Source organism: Oncorhynchus mykiss, chromosome 18 (assembly GCF_057628025.1).
Source record: "Oncorhynchus mykiss isolate SJ-2025 chromosome 18, ASM5762802v1, whole genome shotgun sequence".
Lineage (NCBI taxonomy): Eukaryota > Metazoa > Chordata > Actinopteri > Salmoniformes > Salmonidae > Oncorhynchus > Oncorhynchus mykiss.
Window position 1 is genome coordinate 28576739 of NC_143039.1, and position 14050 is coordinate 28590788.

General features: G+C 43.3%; 2 protein-coding genes across 2 annotated transcripts; both read right to left on the reverse strand.

Annotated features, from left to right (window-relative positions):
• Positions 1-25: 25 nt before the first annotated feature.
• On the reverse strand, positions 26-1212 carry LOC149975463 (T-box brain protein 1-like). The gene is made up of 2 exons (XM_090206642.1): positions 445-1212; positions 26-188 (listed from the first exon to the last, which is right to left on the reverse strand). The coding sequence occupies exons 1-2, from the start codon at positions 966-968 to the stop codon at positions 26-28; spliced, it is 687 nt and encodes a 228-aa protein (XP_090062768.1). The 5' UTR covers positions 969-1212.
• A 620-nt stretch (positions 1213-1832) lies between these two features.
• Positions 1833-12926, reverse strand: LOC110495808 (ubiquitin C-terminal hydrolase PSMD14). The gene is made up of 11 exons (XM_021571254.3): positions 12745-12926; positions 11944-11993; positions 10087-10158; positions 9870-9989; positions 9678-9748; positions 9270-9420; positions 3352-3459; positions 3179-3253; positions 2786-2911; positions 2129-2191; positions 1833-2011 (listed from the first exon to the last, which is right to left on the reverse strand). Exons 2-11 carry the CDS (start codon positions 11989-11991, stop codon positions 1913-1915), a joined length of 933 nt encoding a protein of 310 aa, XP_021426929.1. The 5' UTR covers positions 11992-11993; positions 12745-12926; the 3' UTR covers positions 1833-1912.
• Between the last annotated feature and the right edge of the window lie 1124 nt (positions 12927-14050).

A 14050-nucleotide genomic window follows, 5' to 3' on the forward strand; every position in this document is an offset into this window, starting at 1 on the left:
TAGAAGGGGGAAAAGAAAAGTAAAATCACTTGCCTGTCCCATTTGAGTCAGCTTTGCCGCAGGGTACCCACTGTCCTCCTTGGAACCGCCAGTGATTAGGGTCAGCGAGACTGACGTCCACAAAAATATTGTAATTTGCCGTCGGATCAAGACCAGATATATTAAAGCTCAGGAATGGAAACATTCGTCTGGAAGTAGAAAAAAGATTAATAGGAATTTTATTTCCTTTACAAATTCCTAAATCCCGCTAAAATTTTACTTAGAGAACGAAATTAATTATAATTTGAACTATTGCTGTGGCCATAATGTGTTAGTAAACCCCACGCGGTTTCAATAAACACGTCAATCGACTTGGTCCAAATAAGTACGGCAGTTTGCCCACTATGTTGACATTAGCCAACAGAACGGCAAGGGCGGCGAGAAAAGGGACGGGTCAATACTCACCGCCCCTGTTTAGTGATGATCATCTCTGTTTGGTGCCTGTGAAACGTGAGCCACAGAGCCCTGTTGCAGAGATAAACTTGCGCTTTACCAAAAACCATCCCGGTTTGCATTGCTGAGCTCTTGTGGAAAGCACCTCCTTGGTGGCCATGCCCATATGGCTGGGCGTAAAAGTATCCGGGCGCTGGGAAGCCTTGAGGTGACGTGGTGGTCAAGAGGCTATTATATGAGCCTTGCGTGACCACAGGATGGTGTGCCATGTAGTGACCCGAACTGGTGATGGCAAGGGCCGGGTAGGTGGCTCCGTGCAGTGTCCGGTGTGGGAACATGGTACCAGGCGAGGTAGCAGACGCGGGTTGAGCTTGGCTGGGCTGAGACGAGGGATACCGTCCCTCTGTAGATCCATGGAAGGTATGACGAATGTCACAGACGGTCTCTTGAGCAGACTGCCTACTGCTTCCCTTGTCGCCGTCACCAAATGAGTCCTCCGAGTCGATAAAGTCGTCTGCTTCTGACGGATTTGTCATCCCTGTGGTTTCTTTATTAGAACGTGTTAGTTCCTCTATTCAGTTCAGCCCCTCACTAGAGGAGAGCATAGGGTGGTACTGGGTAGCGAGTTCAGACCTGTCTGAGCTGTGGTAGTCGCTATCCATATTATTGGGCGTTGGATGTTGAGATGCGAAGATACTGGAGCTGCACAAGTAGCATTACGCGCAACACAAAAACCAATTTGGTTAAGGTTACGCGTATCACATGTAGGGAATATGAACTCTAAATACGCTTGGAACGAACCTAATGAAACGCCTACAGTTGTTACATTTTACATTACAGTATAGGAATAAGGTGAAGTAGCCTATATAAACAGTTATAGACATTTCTCATGTTCGTTTTGCTGGACTGGAACAAAATACTGCTAATGTTATACCTCTAGTACCATGTGGCAGGTAGATTATATATTTAAAACACGTTTATAGTTTATGACAACATTCATATATTTCCTTTTTTTATCAGAAAGTATTACTCAATCTTGAAAGTGGGCATGTCTCACATCAAATGGGGAGGGTAATTTTAACGTGATTGGAAAACAAGGCTTCAAGGAGTATCAGAAGTGCCATCAACCATGGCATAACTAATTGAAAAATGACAGCTAGTGATAGCTGGCAGCTTGGCAAGATTCATAGGGTGTGTCAGAAATGTCACCCCATTCACAATATATGTGTACTAGATTTGACCAGGGAACCACATAAAGGATTAGTGTGCCATTTCAGATGCAATATTGTGTGTGTATGGACCAAAACTTTCTCTCAGACACCCATCTGAGACCAGCCAGTCAAACCGCAACACATCACCCATGCTGCTGTTCTGTATTATAAGGATACAAGTCCACGGCCCACCTTTCATACACATTTATTTTTTATAAAACAAAACAAAGTTAGAATATGAACAGTTAAATGCAAGAGGGGGGGCGGCTTCACTGAAAGACCACAGTATCCAACATGGCGGCTAGGCACTGAACGATGTTGGACGTCATCAGGACGTCGACGTGCTCCTCCAGGTGCCTCTTGGGATCCTGCGAGAAGAACACGGTAAACAGGTCAAGGAGGGTCATTGCAAATATTATACATGGGCATTTATGATGTAGCTCGCAAAACAGAGATTGTGTTCAGGTTACAGCGAGGACGGATACCTGCTTTCCGACGTTCTTGATGGCCAGCTGCTCAGGGGTCATCTTATCCTCTTCTTCGACCGCCTGGGGTAGAACACAGCAACATTGATTCTCACTCAGACGTTAACATTTAAAGCTGGGTTTTGTTCATTATGGCATGTAAAGAATAAAACTATTTGGAACAGAATACAAAAAAAGTGTATTTATTTTATTTGACCTTTTATAAACACAAAACATACATCATACAAACATCAGTTGCATCACACCTGCCCAGAACACCATCACACATCTCCAGCGGCCACATGGCCTGAAACGCCAACATTTTGTTTCTCTCCCTAGCCCGCTCACTTTCAATATTTAAATCATTTGATTTTTCCAGTGTGTTAATGATGGCGGATTGATTGATTTCCACGTTTTTTCAAGATGAGTGATGAGAATAGAATCGTCCAACCCATCAGGTATCTCACTACACCCCCATACGCCATGCCCATGTCTTGGAAATTGCCGTTTCTGATTGGACAAGTCCAGGTAGTCCCTCCCTGTTGTAGTCCATTTTATTCAATTTGAATACTAATGAACACCACCCGGGATAACTCATGTAGTTTGCCCACGCTGACCCCTGGTCTCAAAATACTTCCAGGCCCTCCCACTTTCCCCTTCTGATCCCTGCCTGCTCACCTTGTTGTAGTTCTTGGCCAGCTCCAGCATCTCCTTGACGATGTTCTCGTTGAGCTTGCAGTGCTCGCTGTAGTCCTGCAGGGTCAGGCCCTCCATCCAGCTCTTCTTGTGTAGGTTCAACAGCATCTGGGAGGTCAAGGATCAAGTCACTCAAGGATCATATGTTAATGTGGCACATGCAACCAAGAGAGGATAGAGGTACCGTGTACGTATTGTTATGGCGCACAGAAGATGACATCACCTGTCATTCAGGAGAACATACAGTAATCATATTATGAAATGTTACTGTAGCAAAATCATAATTAACTCAATAAACTATGACAGTCAACAGTCATCTTTTTCTGATATCATTCTATACTCCCCTTAAACAGATTTTTCAGAAATGTTTCACACCTTTTGCTCGAGTTCATTTTTCCTGTAGTTGATGGTGATGGAGTAGTAATGCCTGTTCAGTCCATGGATCAGAGCCTTGGAGGAGGACAACAGATGATTGAAATAAGAACAGAAACTCTACATTCACGTGCATGTTAAAAACACAGAGCTGGTCAGAGGCTCCATGGTCTTACCTGGATGGAGGGCTTGTTCAGATGGCCCAGGTTGGAGGTGGTTTGCCTGGGCTCGTGTCCCAGAACCATCATGTTGGCATTGATCAGCCGGAACGCATCGATAACAACCTGCCCGAAATAACAAGGAGGAACCATGTGTTATCTCACAGAGAGCAGAGAAACGAAGTCCATACCAATTTGAAATTCAATTCCCGAGCAGAAGAAGAAAAAAAAAAAACTTTAAAAAAATTGAAAGAATGCCAAGTAAGTACCACACTCTGCTTTGGATCTAAGCCATGAGGGTAACGTTGTGTGTGAGAATACTGTGAAAGGGAGAGTAGATGACTGGGGAGGGAGGGAGATAGTGAACAGCAGATCAGGGACGGTACCAACTGCTGTAAGCAGGCTGTCACTCCAGATGTGTGTAAACGACACCGAAACCACAGCCTTGCCTGAGTGCAGTACATGTCCCTAGTCACATCCTATTACTAGACCCTGCGTTGCATCATTCCAGGTGAGTAGACATTGCATAGCCATAGCAAGGCAAAGATATGCAACCATGCTTGGAGAGGCTCTGCCGGAAAGCATGACAGGTGAGTAGCTCACGGTTACAGTCATGTTAAAACATTGATGGATTTATGGTGGACCTGACTTTAGCCTTGTTTACTAGGATGTCACCCTGAGACCTGCATCCATACATTTTACTACAAAGCACAGGAAATTAGTGTGTTGAAACACATTTAGCTGTTTTCTTTCACTGGTCCTGGCTGCCTTAGCCAAGGATGAGGTGCTTGACTTTTAATACCCGTGTCACTCCAAATTAACTCTAGGTTATCGTGTCTTGCATGGAAATTGGTCTCACGAAGGAAAGGTGCCGAGCACCGTGAAACGACAGGCATTATTGTCATGTTCTGTGGTTATATTGGCTGCTCATTGAAAGGACCATAATGGATTGTGTACAATGAGATTCCGAGTGGCAGACAGTGACGAGAGACAGTGAACGTGACAGGGAAGCAGGACACTGCCATGTTCTGAGCACATCAAGAGTAGGCTTCATCTTTCACAAGCAAGATTTGGCTGAGAGACACCTTTTTTTCTCAAAGGCAGAGGCGGTGAAACCTGCTAAAAACACAAATATGTCAAAATGAAGATTGGCAAACGTGCCCTGGTATTTGTAAGTTTGTGAAAATGTAATGTATATATTTTTATATTCTCTCTCACGCTTGGGTGGCAAAATATTAAGACTAAAAAGGTTGTAAAGCCATCCCCTCGGTCATCAACGACACGACTCTTAATAGCAATCTAATTAAATATCTTTATGAGATCGCCTGTGCTTCGGAACCATTTCTAATGTAAAACATTGGGGAGCTAACTTTCATTTCTAGTGGTGCACTCTCCTCTGAGCGGAGATCACACATTGAGATGGAATTGGCTCTCACATTCACAGACAGCTCTGTGGAGGTGATAATAGACAGCTCCCTGCAGCACAGAGGCAGGAGCAGATGGAGGAAGTGCCATATGGGGCCCGTGAGGGTGGAAGAGAGAGAAAGAAACATAACAAGGAAAGGAGGGTGGTGGGGATGGGGATGGGGGTGTATGATCAGTTCTAGATGAAGACGTCTCAATCCCAGGAGATCTATGAGTAAACAACCTTAGATGACTACACACGCTGTTAACTCAAATCGTTAGAGATTTTAGCTTCCTCCCAGTCAGTCAACCACTGATTTTATTATTGGATTGATTGAAGTTTGCACGCACAAGAAAGTCAACCTGTCACACAATTGGCATACAAATTAAATTAGAACATTGCTAAATATAAAAGATAATCAAATCACCAGTCCAGTCACAGCATTGGCAGGTGCCATCACAATCATGGTGGTTCAGGGACGCAAACTGATGCAGGCCCAAAAAGGTGAGAAATATTTTTCGCGGGGGGGGGAAAAAAAAAATCTGTGTAAATGCCTGTTCCCATTTTCTATACGTGTGCTGCACAAAAACCTGATAGTCACACCTATACTCAATACAACACTCTACTCAATACAACACATTGAATTTAGCTTCACACTTTTTTTTACTGTATAATAAAAAAGGCTACTGCAGAAAATAGCTGATTTGCTCATATCCAAAGGCCTACCTATTATCGGGCAGGAGGAACGTAGTTAGGAATACAACTGCATAATGATCTGCATTTTCATTGTGGCAGTAAGGGGGAAACACACTAGGCCTATATGAAACCATATTTAGCCTAGTCTTCAGACAACTTTAAATGCATAGCCTACACACTCTCCTTACCTGCCACACACACACCAAACATAATTTAAAGTGAAACTGACAGTGCTTGAGTTACTTTGCAGATATGAAGGCAGACAACCATAATATGAAAAATATAAAATTCCCAGTTTATGCTAGAAAACCAACTTTATAAGAGGTTTTAAAAATAGGCTATACTTGACTCAGAATTCCATGATGTATAGTAAGGCATTATTGGCAGAATAGATGGATGCAGTTCAATGGACGATTCATATATTTCACCAATACATTTCTTGGTGGTCCAGAAAATATTGCTATCAGGTTGTAAAGCAAAGCTGGCCTGGTACATCGTTTGTTGCCTCCACCCATTCAGGATGCACTGTTTCAGTTTCAATGAGTGAATATTTTCAACAAAAACGGATGACTAAATAAGGCTGGGAATGTTAATACAATCAAACTATACGGTCACACCATTCATCCTCCAACATCACGTTTCAGCATAATAATACACTTCCCCACGTCGCAAGGATCTGTACACAATTCCTGGAAGCTGAAAATGTCCCAGTCCTTTCATGGTCTGCATACTCACCAGACATGTCATTCATTGAGCATGTTTGGGATGCTCTGAATCGACGTGTACGACAGCGTGTTCCAGTTCCTGCCAACATCTTCGCACAACCATTGAAGAGGAGTGGGACAACATTCCACAATCAACAGCCTGATCAACTCCACGCAAAGGAAGATGTCACGCTGCATGACGCAAATGGTGGTCACACCAGATACTGACTGTCTTCTGATCAACACCCCTACCTTTAAAAAAAAAAAAAACGGTATCTGTGACCAGATGCATATCTGTATTCCCAGTCATGTGAAATCCCTAGATCAGGGCCTAATGGGGCAAGCACTCTGTTCACATCAGCAAACCGCTCACCCACACAACGCCATACACGTGGTCTGCGGTTGTGAGGCCGGTTGGACATACTACCAAATTCGTTGGAGGTGGCTTATGGTAGAGAAATGACCATTCAATTCTCTGGCAACAGCTCTGGGGACATTACTGCAGTCAACAAGAAATGTGAACCGCTTTGCTAGCTAGCTCTTTTGAATTTGAACGACATCCACAGTAAGCATATAGCTTAGTTCCGTTTGTATATATTTTGCATCCATCACATGGGCGGGCAGGCAGGCAAGTGAGTTGGGACAAGCATGCATTGACAGGCAAGCTGCGGAAGGACGAGCAGGCTACTATTCCCCATCATTTATCAGTGCAATTGAGACGGCCAACTAGCTGAAAGTTTGAGAGGTTTTATCTAATGTTCCCTCGTTAGATTTCAGCTCATCACGTTCTGGCTAGCTAGTTGTTGATCTTATTGTTGTTGATGTGCATAGGCAACAGAGGGAGAGAGAGCCTAACTTTAAGGTTGCTTGATCAATAGGACTGAAGTTCCCAAATGTAAGAGGACTCCCGTGGTATTTACACATTTGCAGAAATAATCCATCCAGGTGTATTTTATGGCTTTTGGCGTATGCGTTCTAATGATAAAGTCACGCTGCTGCTACTTCCTGTAAACACACAGTCCAGTTCAAAATGAATGACGGCAGGCCCGCGTGGCAAATGGCTTATTTGCATATAAGCCTACTGTAACTGATTGGCTATGGCGCAATGATCTCCGAAGACTTCAGGTTTTATTTACTGCAGCGTCTTAATTATCCAAACGCATGGCCGCTTTCCCACTTTTCACAAATGCCTTAGTATAAGCCATTCCCAAACATTCTATGAATTTATGAAAACGACCGTATCTAAGCGCTCGCTTGTCATAAAATGTAAAACAACGGTGTCATTCTTCCTGGGGGTGTATATGATCAGATTTTAATAAGATTTCATGTTGCTAAAACGCTGTCAGTTCCAATTTAAGGAACACCAGAAAAAGAGTGCCATCCAAAATGTGCATAGCCACGGTACCATGCTAGCTAGCCAGGTAACATCACTAAACAAGGTTGTTCGTTATCAAACCAAAAACGTGGGCCCTTGAGTGGTTTAAAACCGCACGCGTCATGATTAAAGACATTGTACACGAGAGGGCGTGCTGAACTACTTTAGCACCGCTGTGCCTTGGTTATTATGTACGAGGCAGAGTACCGTAGATCACCAGTCATGTTAAAAAAAGTTGTTTTGCACAACCGAGTTGATTTTCTACAACCAGTAACCAATTAAATACGTAAAAAAAATATATAAATTAATTCATAGGCTACTATATCATCCCTGACGAAAATATCGGCCTAGTCCCGACATCTATGGTTGCTAGCCAAGCCGGCTGTTCATTCCATCAGTTGTTGCAAACCAAATGGTATAAAGTCTAGATGCCTTTTACAGTGAAGATCAAGGTAATGAATTGTCTTATTGACATTACTTCTCCTTGCATCCAGCCTAACATTTAGTTTTCAACAACGAAGGCTTTGTACAAACGTTTGTCTCTTGACATTTACAATTGTATTTTAACCCCCCTTTCTGATCTTGTCTCATCGCTGCAACTTCCCAACGGGCTCGGGAGGCGAAGGTCGAGTCATGCGTCCTCCGAAACATGACCCGCCAATGTTTCTTTTGACCAACCCCTCGTAGACGAAATTACCTCAAATGTGCGCTAATTCATGGTAGAAAGTAGCTCCGGTAATGTGGAGCATAACCTTAGAGTGGTTTGGCGTAAAATCTCACGGTGTTCAGTGATGTAAAGGCACAATTAGGACTTTCACTGTGCTCTTTTTTCCTCTATAGCAGTGGCACTCAGAGGCTGCGTGACAGCGAAGCCTAGTCAGACCGGCCTGCTTGCTCTTACAGGTGAAATGAAAAGATACTATCCACTTCGCTCACGCTGTGAGCCACTCCAATAATTAAGCAAATGTAACAGAAACCCTATCACTGTCTGCACATACCAGCTCTCCATCACGGCTAAATTACATTTTTAAAAACTGACGGAGATGCGCAGAAAGTATGGTGTGAGAAAAGCAGCTGAATAGGCTAACGCAAGCTGGTTGCTCACAACAGTCACATGTGATATTGCATGAAACACTCATTCTGATATGACATCACGCTCGGATATTCTATTTGTAGGACGCATTCTGTTCTCAGTTATTCATTTCGATAAGCGAAGCATACACCATTATTCATTGAAAAGAGTATTGGGACATCACGCCTCCAATATACACTGTTGTGCAGCTACCTGCCTGCGCTACCATGCTGGGTTTAGTAATACAGCATCCAAGTCACTCCCTCGCTTCCTCCAATGCATATACGTGTTCCAGTAGGTTATTACACACACAGTAAAGTAAGCCGAGGCAAGCGTGTGGTAATGTTATCTTGCCAACTTAGATGCTAATGTAGCTAGCTAACATTAACAACTGTGTAATAATTTGTGCCATAGGAACATACATCCTTCTTATCAACTATAATCACAGCACTATTTTGCAGACATGTTGCATTTCAAATTCCCCCCCCCCCCCCCCACAGACAGTTATTTTTATGGATCTACAAAGTTCACGTGGATGACCTATTTTGAGAACAAAAAATTGGGCCATGAGTAGTTTAAAACAGCCCGCATCCTGGTTAATGAAATTGTACACGAGAGGGAGTGCTGAAATACTTTTTTAGCACCGCTGTGATGAGTTGGCATCCCTATGGTTGTTGGACCTACCTTTCCTTTCACGCTCTGGATGGGGTCCACCACCACGGCCACAGCTCTCTCCGACAGGGCCTCGAAACTCTGCTGGGTGTTGATGTCAACACCGGACAGCCAGCAGCCAAACCCGGGGTGACTGTGGTACCAGCCAACCACCATCTCTGGTCTAGTTGGAGGAGCCACAGCAATGACAACCACCTCAATTATTTTAGTTCAACACTATTACTGCACAGATACCTTTCTTCATGTCTATTTTACACATTTCGGTTTTGTTTTATTGTTACAAATGACATTTTTCTGTTTTTAGTGTATCCTGGAGTGTAGAGCATTTACAGCGTGACTGTCCGGTAGAAGCTATGCCAAATCAACAGTCGTGTTCTAACTAATATGTTTTATATTAGTAAGTCGTCCATATGCATTTACCTGCCAGTTTGCTTAAGCATATCCAACATTTTAGCTTGGAAGACGGGGTCCACGGCCTCCACACTGACACCCTGTCGGAGAGAGAAGTGCTATTACGCAAACCCGGATGGAGAAAACATCACACGCATAACTGTAGAGTTACTCAACATTGTCCTGCGAGCTCTGTTAGGGGAAATGACTGGGAAAACGTACAGTTCCTGACTGCGGCATGGCGAACACGTCAATCACTCGCACAGTGTAGTCGTCCACAAACTCGCCCAGCATCAAACCCATGACCTCCATGGGCACACCGGCACGCCCGTGCTTCAGCATCTGAATGAGATGGAAATACATGGTGAGACGTAGACACCATGGACACACATCATGTAACTAGTCGGTATAAAATGGCAACTGTTTATTTCCTTCTTACCTTGAGCAGTGCCAGTGAGGAGATGTACACCTGCTCTGCAGTGTCTACGGCGGGGGCGTCTGTAGGTGGGCCCTGGGGGGGAAATAACCGATTTTAGGCTATAGTTTATCACACAGAGCTGATTAGGATGACAAAATACAGCTTCACTGGAGTTTATAATATATTAGTATTATAATATTGACAAACTGATGATCATTGTTTAAAGGGAGACTCAGCGAAATGACATTGCCACGAGCGGCACCACAGATATTGAGATGAGTGAGATGCAAGACTTCGCTCTCAGTGTCTGCGCATGTCCACGGGGAAGTTGAGCCTCGTGCTTCAACCCTCTTAGTTGTTGAGGAAATTGAGCCACTATGCTGTTTACTTTCTGCTTCTACGTCATATCGTTGAGTCTACCTTTAACATTTTGTTGACAATAAACACCACCTGCAATTTGACATTAGCCTAGCCACTAGCCAGTGAAAAACCCAGCAGCATCACACCAGTTTGAGTGTCAAGAACTGCATTTGGCACCTACTACTATACCCCATTCAAAAGCACTTAAATCTTTTGTCTTGCCAATTCACCCTCAATGGCACACATTCACAATCCATGTCTCAATTGTCTCAAGGCTTAAAAATCCTTATTTAACCTGTCTCATCTCCTTCATCTACATTGATTGAAGTGGATTTAGCAAGTCACATCAATAAGGGATCATAGCTTTCACCTGGTCAGTCTGTCATGGAAAGAGCAGGTGTTCCTAATGTTTTGTACACTCAGTGTATGTTCAATATCCTGAAAGTAATATTGTAATTTAAATGGTGCTCTGAAGCCCTGCATGTCAGAGAGGGAGAAGTTAAAAGAAGCCACCCCCCTCTTTTTAACACCTCTGTAGGGTGCCAAGGCAGCCACTTACTGGAGGTGTTAATTGGCAAATCCAACGCCAGTCGGGAGCAAGCTCCTCATTGGCCTCGCCTCGCAAGGCTTGGCCGCTATGAACACAACAAAGTGGGCTCTTTTCTTTTCTCTCACCAAAGAGCGCCCCTGGCCCTTGTGATTGGGCAGGGCTACACTTAAAAACATGTTCCAACAAAGCATGCTCGATAATAGCGCAAGGGAGACAATGCAGTGGTTAGGTGGCCTACACCATAATTCTTTACTTTCGATTAGGCTACTTAGAATTTGTTAATACATATTGAACAGAATGCCTTGACAATCTATTCTCATTATCCATTTCACATGACAAAGACTGTAGAGCAAATAGACTATAGCTAAGAAGACTATTCAACTTGGCAGAGAGGTTATTGAGGGAGGCAACCACTCTGCATCTCAGTGCAAGAGGCGTCACTACAGCCCCTGGTTCGAATCCAGGCTGTATCACAGCTGGCCATGATGGGAGTCCCACAGGGCGGCGCACAATTGACCCAGGGTCGTTCAGAGTTGGCCGTCATTTGTTCTTAACTGACTTGCCTAGTTCAATAGCGGTTAAATAAATAAAACAAAATACATTTTTATAACAATAACTCTTAACCTGATTGTGTGGACTATAGACCACACAACATACTAACATTCACGATATTTAAGACAGCCGAGCTGTGCCAGGTCCCTTTTCAGTCTGTGAATAAGAGCAACAAGGTCTACCCTGGCTATAGCCTCTCACTTTTAATTTGTAGTCGCTTCAGCATATTCCACCCGACTCAAGTCAGAATCACTCCCTGTTTGGTGATCAGGGATAAGATAGGTGTTGTAGATATATAGCTAGGATAGTTATAGCCCAATATTGGGGCTCTGATTCATTATTGAGTTAATGAGACAAGGTCTAAAGGCATTCAATAGCAACAGAGCGTGCAAGATAAGTCATGGCTGAAAACACACCTGACCCAGTCCGGGCATTCCTCCTCCAAGCCTCAGCAGCCTATCCATTTCTGTTGAGGGAAAACACAGCAATGAATGTCAACCCTATTTATCATCTTCAACCCTATTTATCATCTTCAACCCTATTAGTTTCTAAACAATATGCATTGTTGTTCATTCGTAAACTACACAACAGTTGTTCATCCCTTTAACCAAAAGGCAGTCAAAAGAGCAGGATGGAATGACATGGCATAGTTTGCCAGTTAACGTTAATTGTCAGAAGACATGGTTGTGACCATCTGTTTCACATGTAGCTAGCTGATTTTAATGATTAATCTGGAATGTCTGCTTTCATACAGTATCATCTAGCTATTATTCCTATTATATAACTAGATATATTAAATTGTCTCATCACAAATGATTGATAATGACAGTAAAGTGACTACGCTAACTAACGAGGTTGACAGTTAGCTACATATTATAGATAGTAGGCTAACGTCAATCATCTAGCTGTCTAAGTTAATGTTATCCCCCAGAACAAAGAAAATAGTGTTAAACGCGGGATAACATAAAATTCTTTATAAAAAAAGAGTGGTCTCTGTCAACTAACCAACATGTTTGACTAAGTTTGCTAACGTTAACCAGATAAACTGCCTTAGCTCGCTTGCTAGCGGTAACGTTAGCGACAGTTAGCTAGCTAACGTTAGCTCTTTCATTACACGCGACAGTCGAAAAACAAAACTGACTACATAGCAACTTCTTCGGCACGGATTAATTGTTGCTAGGGTAGTGATATTAACATTTGTGGGAGTGTGATCTTACCTGTTCAAGATGTGAAAATGTTGGAAAGAATAGTCGTGTGTGCTAACTATTCAAGTCTCGCTTGCTACAATGAATCAGCCAGAATCCCTCAATCAAAACAAATTTGTCGGAACATTGGGTATTTCCGGCGCCTTGATGACCACTTCCACTCTCCGCTACATTCTGCTGTAGGTCGCTTTCTAGAAGCAAAGGGGAGCTGACTGCAGCTGAATCACTGTCCCTTAAGCTGCTCCAGCCAGTAAAGCAGTATATGCATTTAGTACAGACCCAAATTGATGCTCAAAGCTCCAAATATTAGTGTGATACAAACTAGGCTAACCAACCTGTTCCAACCTTTGGGAGAATGCATTATTACCATTGTCCCTAGCCACCAATGTGGGCATCCTAGTGCAGCCTGCTATAATTGTCACATCATACGATTATATTCCCCTGAGATTTGTAGCTTGTTTGTCGTGCAATGACTAAAAGCTGTTTTTGTTCTGCTTCCCTTCTCACATAATATATAACTGTTGGTCCCCCCATTTCCATCCATGGGGATTTGACACCTTGTAATTAGCTTCTTACTACACCCCCACAATGGCTCCCATTCTCTTCTCTTTATGGATTTCTAGTATAACCAACATTTGGGTGGCAGGCAGACATAGCCTACACAGAATGAGGACACGTCCCAAAACAGTCAAGGATGATCCACAGTTGTGGAACATGTTCTTTGGTATCAAGTCAAGACCGACCAATAGCTGATATTACCAAAGTGTACAATAGATGTAATAAATTGGTTTAGGCTACAGAACCATTGTCAACAATGACAAAGAAGATGGGGGCAATACGATCACCACTTAACAATCACACATACTTTATCTAATGTGGCAGTTGCTGTACATCGCTACATCTATTCTTGGAAGGCCGTACCTCAGCATCAAAGAGGGAGTCAAATAGTGAATCACACTCAATTAGTGTAATAACAGTCAAGATAATTACACAAGAAAACTACCAGGGAGAGAAAAAAAAAATACCTAGTGATCACATCTGTCGCACGGAATGCGTGTCAGCCATTAAATTGTCTATCTCTGTCTGAGGTGTATCACCTAGCCGCCATGTCCCCAGCTAATCAGTGGAGGTGTTGGGAGGAGAACGTTTGTTTCTCTCTCCATCTACACCTCCCTCCAGAACGCCTGTCACATCAGCGGAGGGGAAAGGTCACCCCAGCGCCATCTGCTCAAAGCGGGGCTCCTCTGCCAAAAGAAGCCAACCACACACTATGCAGTAGAGTAGACCAATTAAAAACAACGTTGCCTATTTCGTTCAG

Coding starts and splice junctions, on each gene's coding strand:
- LOC110495808 (XM_021571254.3), bottom strand. CDS start 11,991: ATGGATAGGCTGCTGAGGCTTGGAGGAGGAATGCCCGGACTGGGTCAG. Junction 9,990..10,086: donor CCTCACTGGCACTGCTCAAG/GTAAGAAGGAAA, acceptor CATCTCATTCAG/ATGCTGAAGCACGGGCGTGC. Junction 9,749..9,869: donor CCATGCCGCAGTCAGGAACT/GTACGTTTTCCC, acceptor TCTCTCCGACAG/GGTGTCAGTGTGGAGGCCGT.
- LOC149975463 (XM_090206642.1), bottom strand. CDS start 968: ATGACAAATCCGTCAGAAGCAGACGACTTTATCGACTCGGAGGACTCA. Junction 189..444: donor ATCATCACTAAACAGGGGCG/GTGAGTATTGAC, acceptor TTCTACTTCCAG/ACGAATGTTTCCATTCCTGA.